General features: G+C 33.9%; 1 protein-coding gene across 1 annotated transcript in view; it reads right to left on the bottom strand.

Annotated features, from left to right (window-relative positions):
* The window catches only part of LOC149802658 (sodium- and chloride-dependent glycine transporter 1-like), a 42,523-nt gene extending 41,944 nt beyond the window's left edge, over positions 1–579 (bottom strand). The window contains exon 1 of the mRNA XM_089951297.1: positions 142–579. Coding sequence (XP_089807423.1) covers positions 142–481 — 340 coding nt within the window. The 5' untranslated portion in view covers positions 482–579. The remainder of the gene's footprint in view (positions 1–141) is intronic.
* Between the last annotated feature and the right edge of the window lie 13,107 nt (positions 580–13,686).

Genomic DNA, 13,686 nt, shown 5'->3' with positions numbered 1-13,686 from the left:
TTTTATTATTTTACCATTTTATTTTATTAGAAAGTAGCATCACTTTTGTTTTCCATATTGCGAAAGACACACGGAAAGAGGGGATGATTCAACATGTATAAACATCAAGCATACATACATATTATTAGCTGTGGAACCTACCTCGAAATATCTTGCAGAGTTCGAAGGCACCCACTGCACTTTTGCCGGTAAATTGCCCCAGACATATCTCCATGTAGTATAGTGGTCCCCCACACAAGACGAGGAAAAACAAATATGGAATCAAGAAAGCCCCTCCGCCATTTCTCATGCACGTTGTCGGAAATCTCCAGACACTCCCGATTCCCACCGTGTATCCTACGAGAGATAAAATGAACTCGACATGTTTTCTCCACGTTCCTCTATCGCTATTCTCCGTAAACTCCTCGTCACTTTTGGCTTTGTTAATAGACTCATCTCCATTTAAAATGTTTAATTCCGAATTTTCAGTCGTATCTGGCATATCTTTGTATTACTTTTCCGAAAACAAAATAAAATAAATCGGATCTGTCTATATATACATACAGAAAATTGGATTGAGCTGACACTGAACTCCTTATGAATCCGACCGAATGTTATATTAGTTGCTCTAAGTTGTTTGTCAATATGCTCTAGCCTAGGGAGTCACAAATGTATTGTTGTACATAAATTACACGCCGATTCGTTTTCTTTTTAAGTGCTTTTGATATAATCAACACTTTAACATGGAGTACAATGTGTAACCGAAAACGCTGTGAATTGACTGATCATGACTTAGCTACTCAATGTAGATCCGACGATAAAACATGGGTCTGTATCCTTGCATGCAGTTTACCTCCAAATCATATAGGTACTATATAATCTCACAATGGGAGTTGGAAGTAATAGTGTTGACACTCCCTGACAAGATCCAGCGATCACTATGTCTCTCATAGAACAATAAGCCTCCCATAAATACAAGGAAAAACAAATGCACACGACCAGAGGTAAAGTACACGTACACACCGCGATATACGAATATCTCGCCGCGAGGGAACAACGACAAGATGCATTTATTGTTCAGTCTCTCTCTCTCTCTCTCTCACACACACACACACATGAACCAGCCTAGGCAACGCTGTATGCTTCCACGAAGTAAATTAACCAAACTGTTCTAGCATGCCAAATTATATAGTTGCCATATTCCATGACACCATATTTTACAGTTACGAAACCCATTCCGCGTTGTTGCATGATTCATGCATGTCTTTTTTAGCAATATCGGCACATATATTTGGAAGGAATTATAGGTGTAAAGGGACTGTTTCTTTCGCACCGTGAAGCAGTATTTTAAAACTTAACTGTAAAAGAAATGATAATTATTGCTAAACAGTTATCACACAAATCGAACCATTTTTTCTGATATCATTATACACAAACAAGAAATTGTAAATGTAATAACTAATATTATGAATATTTAATTTGCACTGTTTGTTAGACTTTTTATTCATTGTATGCTGTTGGTTATGCAAAATTTCATCTTGTAGCTGACTTTGTTCAAAATTAAGTTCATAGTTTACCTGACCAAAATCATTGATTCTTTTTATAATCTATAAGCAGCTAAAACATAGATAATATTTTTATATTTGAAAATGGGATTAATATTATGATTATTATCAATAGAAGTCAACATATTTGTCTTAGTTTGAGTCAAGTACACCATGATCTTAACTATAATTTAAGTAGCAGACCTTCTAATTATAACTTAGTGTTTTCTAGAAATGAACTTTTGGCCCTCGTCCGGGTACTTCTTTTGTGTCTTAGTTTTTATATAATCTTCTTTACGGGAAAAATTTCGTTATTCCTGCAATAAGATCTGGGCAGAAATACTTTATATTGTATTCGGATTTTGATTATGTGAACTTATTTATTATTATATGGAGTTACAAAGTGCTCGATAATATTCTTGGAAACGTTATATAGTAACTGGGAAATATAGTGATTTCAAACAAGAAAACCTTGGATTCCATTACGGTGATTCAACATATGACTGTTGGAACATCATTACAATTCAGATCATTGGTACGGTAGTACATTAGAGACCTCAGGCTACTGCAAACACATCAATACCGTTGGCGTAGGAAATTATTTGGAATAATACTCAAAATTATTTTGTTATTAATTCTGTGATTATCTGTGATTTAATTTGCAATACCATAAGTCCTTTTTTATAATTTAACTTTATATCCTAGAAAAAAAAATATTTCTTGAATGTTACAAATCATGTTGCTTCCCGCTGGACCCAATCAAATTAACATAGTTATAAACATAACAAATATATTTAAAGAATTATTCGTGCCCTTGCAAACATTTACCAATACATCCCTTGAAACCATTATGTTCCACGCACAGTAAAATAAAAAAAAAACTCGTGTTATGCCGATTTACAAGAACGGAGACAAAATGATGTCGACTAATTACAGACCAATTTATATTATGCTTCTGTAGGCTTATTTATCTCAAAGTAATGCATTCAGACATATATAAATGTTTTTCGCATGAAAATGATTTGATATAAATATATTTCTTCCAAGATGTTCAACAACTCGTGAAGTAAATGAACTTTATCACAAAATATGTTTTTCTCAAGATTCGAATGACATCACGTGATTAACGTTCCGTGACATCACTAAAGATTTGTATAGGGTGTGCATTCACTGGCTACATTATAAGTTTCAAAATATGTCATTGGATGTAAATTTATGTCATGGTTCGAAAGCTACTAAACAAACCGATTCTACAACGTTTTCCTTCTGGCTGCAGTATCATCAAAATATCAAGTAACATCTGGGGTTCCCCAAAGCTCCGAGCAAAGGCCTTTACTATTACTTTTTATATCAGCGATATAGCAGAAAACGTCAGGTCAGTTTTCGTCCCTATAAGTACAGCTGATTTACAATGTCCCATCTGTCATCGACTGTGCAAGTCAAGGTTATGACTGTAAAGCCATCTCCTTGCCCACAGATGATTTCTTAGAAACCCTCCTATTTGGATTATACTAGACAGGACTTGACATTGATTTCCAAATGGAAAATAAAGCTTTGACATTACATGTACAATGAATGTTCTTAATTTCTCTTATGACTACGTATTTCCATGCTTATAAACGTACTAAAATGACGTCATATTTCATCATGGACATTATACTTGTGCGCTCACATATAAGTCGTCTTTACCTTACTTAATATTATTGTCAGCATTTCATATTTGTATCAGTAATCTTGTTTAGCTAAAATAAAATTACAAAATATTAACAACGTCGGTATTTAAAATGTCTGTTGATATTTTAAACAGAATATTCACTCGCACAATAAAACTGTCAAAAGCATAAGCCATGTTAGCAACGCTGTTAATTGCTCTTTTAATGGCAATGTTCTACTAACTGCGATGGTATTTTATATTTACGCCATTCTAGCAACCTGATAAGAGATTGGGAAAACTAAAACTCGTACATATCGGAATTTATAATTATGTATGATCATGAAATTTGTACATGCACAATCTCCTAATATCGTCCAATTGTGAGCAATTTGATAAACGATATCTCCAAATCTCCAACATATATCATAGTGTTTCTTAAATCTGAATGTATTACCAAAAACTGCACAAACATATCCATTGTCTAGACTATATTTTAATATCATGCATTAGTTTTTAATTGTCATGTATATTTAGCATTTCTAAAAGTGAAATAACACGTATGCAATCCAAACAGTATAAAACAAAATAATTTAAAATAATCAACTTGTAATTTTATGAATAATGGTTTCAAATTATAAGAAACAGGTTGGTGTCATGTAGAGACTTGGCTGACGGTGGTTGGCGTCATGTAGAGACATGGCTGACGGTGGTTGGTGTCATCTATAGACTTGGCTGACGGTGGTTGGTGTCATGTAGAGACTTGGCTGACGGTGAAAAGTATGTACACCTTGATACCATCTGTTTTGATATATTAACGGACGCCATCGTTTATTTCTAAGTAGATGTATGTCACTAGGCTGTCATCGTGTTGCTGAGTAGTAATTAACAATAAATATATTACCTAGACAATGAATAATCATAATGTGGTCGTGCTTTGGGTCTCTGCATGGTTAAGCATCTGATATTAATAATAAACCACTGAAATGCTAAGGGCACTAACTCTGTCAATCTGAATCGTTTATACAAGACCTAATAATATTTATCTTGATTTTCATTTTGAAGGATAAAGTGAGTCATTGTTGACTGTGGTGTCACACTGTCTACATGATCAATGTTGCTTTTGTTGTTAAATAATTATATTAGTCCAAATGTCAAATAAAAGTTCGCACGGACATAATTCTTTTAATTTTGTAAGATAAATAAACTTCACCAGAAATATCACATAAGACATTTTGATACACGAGTTTATTTATATATTTCATGTATATCAACTGAACTATTGGCATTTATTGTATTACCTAGATAACAGATAATCATAATGCGGTCATCCTTTGCTTCTGGAAAGGGTCAATGAACCGTCCAAGATTAAGAAACGAACCATAACTGACCCATTCATGCGTTAACACCTGAGTCCACTAACCCTCTCAGGTGCGTTTAGTCACTTTCCTTTTGTAAATGCGAGTCCCAGTTGTGTGTGATCTATCATTTTAATCCATTGTGTCCATGTTTTGACAACAGCTACGCGCGTTTTTAATAGGTATTGATAGTTCAGACTATACGTGCAAACATGTCATCATTGTCCATGATGTACCAATATCAACAGTCTCAATGATTTTCTCAAAATTGTGTGCGTCCCTAGATTGTATTGATAGTTCATCCTGACTGTAAACGTATCCTAGTTGTCTTTGATGTACCAGTGTCAACAGTCTCAATAATGTTGTCAAAAATGTGTGCGTCCCTAGATTGTATTGATAGTTCATCCTGTCTGTAAACGTATCCTAGTTGTCTTTGATGTACCAGTGTCAACAGTCTCAATAATGTTGTCAAAAATGTGTGCGTCCCTAGTTTGTATTGATAGTTCATCCTGTCTGTAAAGATACCTTTGCTGTCCAGGATATACTGGTCTATTTTGAAAATTATTTTGTGCGTCTTTCTTTTTAAGGAAAGTACACACCATTACAGTAAAATCTGTAAAAGCGCGAGTTAAATTCATAAGTCGAATTTATGGAACAACTTTTATATGTAATAAACTTTGGAAGAAAAATCCAATAAATGTAATGGTGGAGAAAAATTCCAGTAGATGTAATCAAGGAATATAATCCAATAATTGTACTACTGGAGAAAATCTAGTAGATATCATCTTGGAGTAACCTCCAGTAGATGTAATCTTTTAGTAATATCCAATATATGTAATCGTGGGGAAAAAATCAAATAAATGTAATCTTGGAGTAAAAATGCAATAAATGTAATCTTGGAGAAAAATCAAAAAAATGTAATCTTGGAGTGAAAATCCATTAAATGTAATCTTGGAGTCAAACTCCAATAAATGTAATCTTGGAATTAAAGTCCAATAAATGTAATCTTAGAGTAAAAATCCAATAAATGTAATCTTGGGGTAAAATACTGTAGAGGTAATCATGTACTAAGTCCAGTAGATGTAATCTCGGAAGAAAATCCAGTAGATGCAATCTTGGATTAAAATGCAGTAGATGTAACCATGGAGCAAAATCCAGTAGTAGTAATTATGTAGTAAAATTCAACAAATGTAACGATGGAGTAAAATACAGTAGATGTAATCTTGGAGTAAATTCGAATAGAAGTGACCATTGAGTAAAATCTTGTAGACGTAATCATGGAATATAATCTTTTAACTGTAATCCTGGAGTAAAATCCATAAAATGTAATTTTGGAGTAAACTCCAATAGAGGTAATCATGGGGTATAGTCCAAAAAATGTAATCTTGGAATAAAGTCCAATAAACGTAATCTTGGAGTAAAATTCCAATGAATGTAATCTTGGAGTAAAAGTCCAATAAATGTAATCTTGGAGTAAAATTTCAATAAATGTCATCTTGGAGTTAAAATCAAATAAATGTAATTTTAGAGTAAAAGTCCAATAAATGTAATCTTGTATAAAAATCCAATAAATGTAATCCTGGAGTAAAGATCCAATAAATGTAATCTTGGGGAAAACTCCAGAAAAATGTAACCATCTAGTAAAAGTCAAATAAATGTTATATCGGTGTAAAAAGCCAATAAATGTAATCTTGGAGTAAACTCCAATAAATGCAATCATGGGGTATACTCCAAAAATGTATTCTTGGAGTAAAATCCAAATATTGTAATATTGGAATAAAAATTCGACAACTGTAATCTTGGAGTAAAATCCAATAAATGTAATCTTGGAGTAAAAGTCCAATAAATGTAATATTGGAGTGAAAATCCAATAAATGTAATATTGGACTAACATCTAATAAAGGTAATCTCGGAGTGAAAATCCAATAAATGTAATCTTGGACTAAGCATCTAATAAATGTAATCCTGGAGTAAAAATCCAATAAATGTAATCTTGGACTAAAACTCCAATAAATAAAATCTTGTTGTTAAAATCCAATGAATATAACCTTAGAGAAAAATCAAATAAATGTAATCTTTGAGTTAAAATCCAATAAATGTAATCTTACAGTAAAAATCCCTTGATTTTGTCAGCAATCTTTTCTCCCACATTTGTACCTGCTGCAGATGCAGCTCCTGTTGCAAACGTTTTTATGCATCTAACGCGATAGGTGCTATTTTGTGAGATATTCCAGGTTTACTTTCAACTATTTTAGAGAATATAACTCTGAAGAAACCTCCTACGATTTTTCTACGATAAATATTTTGGTCTTTCATCTTATCATACAAAACTGCAAGATAAAATGTATCCTGGTAAGCAGAGCTCACTGCGACCTCAAGTGCAGATAATATGTTATAATTTCATCATTGAGATTGAGCTATCGTCCTGATTGATCAATAAGTGGCATTGTTACTGAGGATATTTGATTTTCGACGTTTATCGAATGGTAGATTATTACCGATTGCTTTACTTGCATTAGCGAACCTGGCGGAACATCAGGAGAAAAACTAGAAATAGCTCGTCCTTGACTGCCACGAGCTCTATTACGTCCGCTGTCAATCGATCAGTCTACTAAAATTGTATTTACTTTTGTTATATCTACTGATAACTCGTCCTTGTATGAAATTGAAGCGCTTTGCGATCTAGAACGTCCCTTTTGTCGAGTTAATCCTAGCAATGATCCAATGTTGTTGGTCGTACTAAAATCAACAAGAAAATTGTTTTTCAACGTGATTCTTGCAGGTAGCGTGTAATAGTTTGGAGCAAGTCAAAATTGTCGGCCGCGAATCCAACTCCAGTTGTAATCAGAGATTTTATTGCTATATTGAGATCAGTAACGTTGTAAGGGCCTTGTGGTATATTTACAGAAATCCAAACCAAGCCAGCTGGCTGGCTCGAATGAAATGTGAAATCGTTTTTTATGTTAGGTTTTACGTTGGACATATCATTCCAAGAAGTAGCCGAAACTGAACATATTTCATATTTCGTCGGGGACGCTTGCGTCCCTGGGCCAAGTTCGATTTGTGGATTATAAATAACAGAGAAGTTTGCACTGTCCGTCGTAGTTTGAGATGAATCAAGCAGTAATGTAATTGATAACATTCTCATTTATCTGATCGGTAAAACTCGGAGTCTTTTGGGGTTAACGAATCCAATCGCCGCAAATTAATTCACTGTGATAAGATCGCTATGTAAAATATATTTGTCGGATGTGAGATAACCGTTTATCTACAATTTCAACAATTTCGTTGTCGCTTTATGTGCTTACATTTCCAGATTCTTTAGATGAGATTAGCAGATTAGCAGTATCAACCGGTCAACTATTTCAGTTTGAGTTTTAAAGATTTTAATTCCAAAACCTGAATGTACAGCTACAGATACAGGTTCAGATTTATACGATTTCGCTAATTTAAGTAATTTGGTATTTCCATTGTATTTTATTGTTACACTATTTTCCGAAAGGCAATATACATTTCAGCAATTATACTTTTTAGGCATGTTTAACAGACCATGCGCATCCAAAAACTCTTTAGAATTATAGATGTTATCAATGTATTCATATTCATTCAAAATTGTTATTCCTCTTAATAACTAGATTGATGTAAAAAGTTCGCATCTTTCAGTTTTCTGATATTACCTACCGTAATACGTTTAGTGATTTGAAAACATCATTTTCCTGACCTCCAATTTAGCTATGTATAAGATGACCATCAATAGTTCTTATTGCTTTTTCAATATTGTTTAATTGAATTTGTTCTTTTCTAGCGTCCAATTTCTCCTGCTTATCTATCTCGTTTTGTCTTTAATCTTTCTTCTTCTACTCGATTTACTTTTCCAATCTATCGTAATGTCTTAGCTTGTTGTGCAAATACATACCCCTTTTTTTCAATAATTTGTTCAGCAACTATGTTTTTGCTTTTCTTCAAATCTACCAAGTAATCCTTTTTCTTTTAACTTCTCGATATCTTCAGGTGATATCGCAGAAATATCAGGTTGTTTGCCAAGTACAGGTTCAGTCACTGACCTAAAAAGAATAACAGTTTCTTCTGCTGATTTTTGTTGCCCGCGTAGTTCATGATTAACTTTTTCCTAAAAAAGTAGCTCTGGTTGCAACAAATTTCTTTAGAACCTCTATTTGTTTCGTGTCCACTTTTAAAGTATTTGTTAAATTACTTTTTGGATCGCTCTAGCCATCTAATAACGTATCTATTCCACATCTAAACATTTGATTTCGATCTGGTGCTAGCTTATCAAACAAGAAAAAGTATTGCATTTCCCGGCCAGTTGCTTCATGATAAAGTTCTGCAAATTTGTCTTTTAATACATCTCGCCACTGTTCTCGTGCTACATTTTGTATATCAACGTTGTCGAGTCCAGCAAATAATATAAAACAACCCGTGTTTCGCCTGATAAATCGATCGACGTTATAGAAAACCTGTGCTAGATAAACTGCATTACAGTTTCTGTTGCGCGACAATAAAAAGTGTGATCTTAACTATTTCGTATGTTTATCCGAATCAAGCTCGGCAACTGGAATAAGTTCTTTAGGTTGTTTTGAGATATATAAAAAATATTCTCACCAACTCGTAGTTCATTTTTTAGTTTTTCGTTGTGTTCGTTTATCAGACCATATTTGTCCTGCTTTGGGTTAATTGCGTAGACATATACATTATTGTAGTTGAAGATGTCGGTAAGTAACAGATTCAGCAGCAGGTTAATTTTACTTGATCCATTTCATCCTCCTATCAGGGAAATCTAGACATGGGCGTGCTAAAAAAAACATTAAAAAAACGAATGTAACTGTCGATTTTTCCGACCTAACAAATAAACTGCATGTTGTGCAAGCTATTACTGCTGCAGATGATGCTTATCTTGAAAGAACAGGAGGCACAATTACAGGTGCAATCGATATGGTTGCTAATAAGATAACTTCTATGTATGCACCTGGTGCTGCATCTGATCTTGTAAATAAATAGTACGTGGATAGTACTGCTGAAGCTATTGGCAGCACAAAACTAGCTAAATATATCGTTGGTCATATACCACATCTCGTCAATGCTATAGATAATCGATGGGGTTTTGTTACAACTGAGTCAACAGAATATCCTGAAAATGATCAAAATTACGCTTTTTCGTTTAACAGTGCTATATCTGGAAATTCAGAGTGGATTACAAACGGATAAATAAGTATCTTTTTGATAAACAAATAGAAAGCCCAGGAGCTGTTGGATCTGGAAATTTCAACTGCGAGTTAAATTAGATGCTAATGTCGGGCGCATATACAACTGAAGATTTGAGGGATCGACTGATAATACAACATGGACTACGCTATATACGCCATCGATTGTTTATGTTATTACTCCTCAGCAATTTACACTTGATCCTAAAGTAACCACAAATAAGTAATCGTAATTCCGGAATTTATGTTGTCAACGCTAGAAGGCCCTTACCCAGGTCTTACCGTGTCCTGCTATCAGATAATGGCAATCTGGTAGTTCGTGGTTCTGTTTATGTTTGATTAATCGCTCAATGTCAAAGTTAATTATGCTCATTCTATACTGGGTATTCAGAAACTTTTATCGCGTTGTACGAATAACAATGATCTATTACACAAACTTAGGTACGTTAATCGGAAGCATAACAGAAGATAAAACGACAACTGCTACAAGCGCAGTGTTAACAACTCAGGTAAATTAAGTATGTCAGGTTAGCTGGTGCTGGACTTTTGAAACAACATATCCACCTATCAACGTAAATAACACACAAGATGTAAGTTTTGCCCAGCTTAAGACGATCGATAATAGCAAGTTATCGCTGAGAGGCGGAACAATGACTAGATCGATAAACTTGGCAGGTTATAAAATAATAAGTCTGGAAACGGAATACTCTCCTGCTGACTTAAATAACACACAAGCTGTGAGTTATGCACAGCTTAAGGCGATCGATGATAACAAGTTGCTAATAACTGGTGGAACTATGGATTGTTAAATATGGGCAGAAATCTAATAATCAATACTCACTGACCGACAACACCTTTGTAGAAAATTTAAAGTTTGTCAAGAACAATTTTGTGATCAAATCTGGCGACACAATGACGGGAAATCTAGACATGAGCGTGCTAAAAAAAACATCAACAACAAAAAAACGAATGCACCTGTCGATGGTTCTGACCTAACAAATAAACTGCATGTTGTGCAAGCTATTACTGCTGCAGATGCTGCTTATCTTGAAAGAACAGGAGGCACAATTACAGGTGCAATCGATATGGTTGCTAATAAGATAACTTCTATGTATGCACCTGTTGCTGCATCTGATCTTGTAAATAAACAGTACGTGGATAGTGCTGCTGAAGCTATTGGCAGCACAAAACGAGCTAGATATATCGTTGGTCATATACCACATCTCGTCAATGCTATAGATAATCGATGGGGTTTTGTTAAAACTGAGTTAACAGAATATCCTGAAAAAGATCAAAATTACGCTTTTTCTTTTAACAGTGCTATATCTGGAAGTTTAGAGTGGATTAAAAACGGAGAAATAAGTATCTTTTTGATAAAAATAGAAAGCTCAGCAGCTGTTCGATCTGGAAATTTCAACTGCGAGTTAAATTAGATGCTAGGCGCATATACAACTGAAGATTTGAGGGATCGACTGATAATACAACATGGACTACGCTATATACGCCATCGATTGTTTATGTTATTACTCCTCAGCAATTTACACTTGATCCTAAAGTAACCACAAACAAGTAATCGTATTTCCGGAATTTATGTTGTCAACGCTAGAAGGCCCTTACCCAGGTCTTACCGTGTTTCAGATAAATACAAGTTACGATTTAATGTAATTGTAATATATAATGTATGTTGATACTCCATCGATCAGAGTCGCAAAAGAGTTTTATAATTTTGATGCAGATTATGACGCATGTCATGGTTCTAAAAACTGCGTTGAAAAACTACACACAAAAAAAAGAATCTGTAAAGTTACTCACATAAGGAAAATACCAAAAAATATCAAAGAGTTGATTACTGGATACCTAAACCTACCTGTCAATGACATAAATATAGAAGAAGCAGACGTTAAAGGTGTTTTGAGTTGTTCAACAGCACATGCAATTCTCAGGCAATATCTAGCACTGAATTTCTTATGTATATCTTGGAGAGTTATTTTATGTTATTAGTTATATCGATGAAACAGAAGATATGTATCGTGATAACGTCAATAATATTACTGAAATACCAACAAATGTTGATTCTCCATTTTCATCCTCAGATCGTAAAGTTTTAACAGATGGCAGATATAATGGTGTCTCATCTGGAGTATATAATGAGTACTGAGATTTTCTTGCTGATCCTGCCGCTAACAATTCTCGTACGCTGATTAAAAAGGTTGTTGCAGAAATTACCTTTACCACATCAATTGAAATAATTACTGAAACAGTTTCATAATAACAAGAAAATAAATATTCGATTTCATTCATATTTCATCTAGTCTCCCAGACAACAACAGGGATGAGTTGATCAAATACTACAAGTACTATCATAAAAAATTGACTCACCAGAAAATATTAGAGCAAACAAATAGATGTGCTAAACTACATTCCAATGATACTAACAACTGGAATATCATCAGAAAGTTGAACAGCAAATCCACTACTGTTGATAGTATTGGGAGCAGGAGTTGTATTATCAGCAGTAAACAAAAAGATCAAGCCTAAATATGAGAACAAAAATACTTCGTGTAAAATAGCAATAGGGACCTACAACACGATTCTTAATCAGCATCGAGCTTATATCAGTGGTGAGTTTATTATGCTAGATCTGATGCAAGGAATGGGAGTCAAAGATGATTTGCTAGTTGACATGATAAAAAAACAAAGTTATAAAATATGAAAAACGACACTCAGTACATTTTGTTTGAAATATGAAATATGGAAGATATTATAGTAGAGGATACTACTTTAAAGATGAAAATAATTCTTTTCCGATGTAAGCATGTGATGATTATACTTGACGATGAGAAATATAGCACGCATTTCAAAACTGTTGTTATTGTTCTTATACAGTTTAAGGCCATTTTGCAGCACAAGATAGACTATACATAGCGGCCAGTATAAATGGTGGAAGAAAAACCAGAGAAAACCCCGGAAAATTATAAACTTATACAGAAATTTCAAAACGCGTTAGTCTAGAGTGCTATATCTTTGTACAGTTGCCACTATTTGTGGCATTTGTTAATTAAAAAATATTTTTAATACCGAACATCTTCACTGGTTAGGAACATCTTCACATATGATTAACATTTTCACAAATTCGGGTCATGGTAGAGACTTTTGTTAGTAATGCTTATGTATTTAACGTATACATGCCGATCAGTGCAGTAACTTGATTTAGGTGTTTGTGCCTTGTCGAATTTGATAGCGGAAGGCCATCGGATAACGAAGGCTTTATAACGAATCTATTTATTACAGGAATACTGTGCTTTTCATTTCACTATACCCTTATGATAATTTTCAGACATATAATAATAATAATAATAATAATAATAATAATAATAATAATAATAATAACGTGGACTTAATAAAGCACGTAATCTTTAGAAGCTCTAAGTGCTATACAATATTTTAAAACACATAAAACCATATACCACGACAATATTACAAAAACAACCACCATGAAATTACAAAACAAAAACAAGGGACAAGCATTAAGGAAGTAAATATTATTAAGTCTCAAGTCTGTTCCTGTAGTCGTGTTGTGTTACAAGTGTCGTGTAACACGTGTAATCACACACCCCAACCTCACCAATGATATATTGGAATGCAAAGGAAAGGCGTAATGACCGAGGCATCCTAATTTACTTCAAAGTCATCTGACTACATTGTTATGTGGTTTGGTAAAATTAAAAAAAAGTATTTGTTTTGTGTGTGTGTGTGTATGTGTGTGATTTGGATTTTTAACGTAGCTTTAACAAATTTTCAGTCATATCGCTACGATGTCTGCAGTATGGCAGTTTATAGTGATGTCTAGCACTGGGGCATCATGTCGCAAGCATGTAGCATGATCTCCCACCCAGTCACATTATCCTGACACCAGGCCGACCAGTCCTAACACT

The sequence above is a fragment of the Sinohyriopsis cumingii genome, chromosome 3 (genome assembly GCF_028554795.1).
Source record: "Sinohyriopsis cumingii isolate HCF-2022 chromosome 3, ASM2855479v2, whole genome shotgun sequence".
NCBI classification, from domain to species: Eukaryota; Metazoa; Mollusca; class Bivalvia; order Unionida; family Unionidae; genus Sinohyriopsis; species Sinohyriopsis cumingii.
Note: the sequence above shows the minus strand (reverse complement) of the source record. Positions and strands in the feature narration are given on the sequence as shown.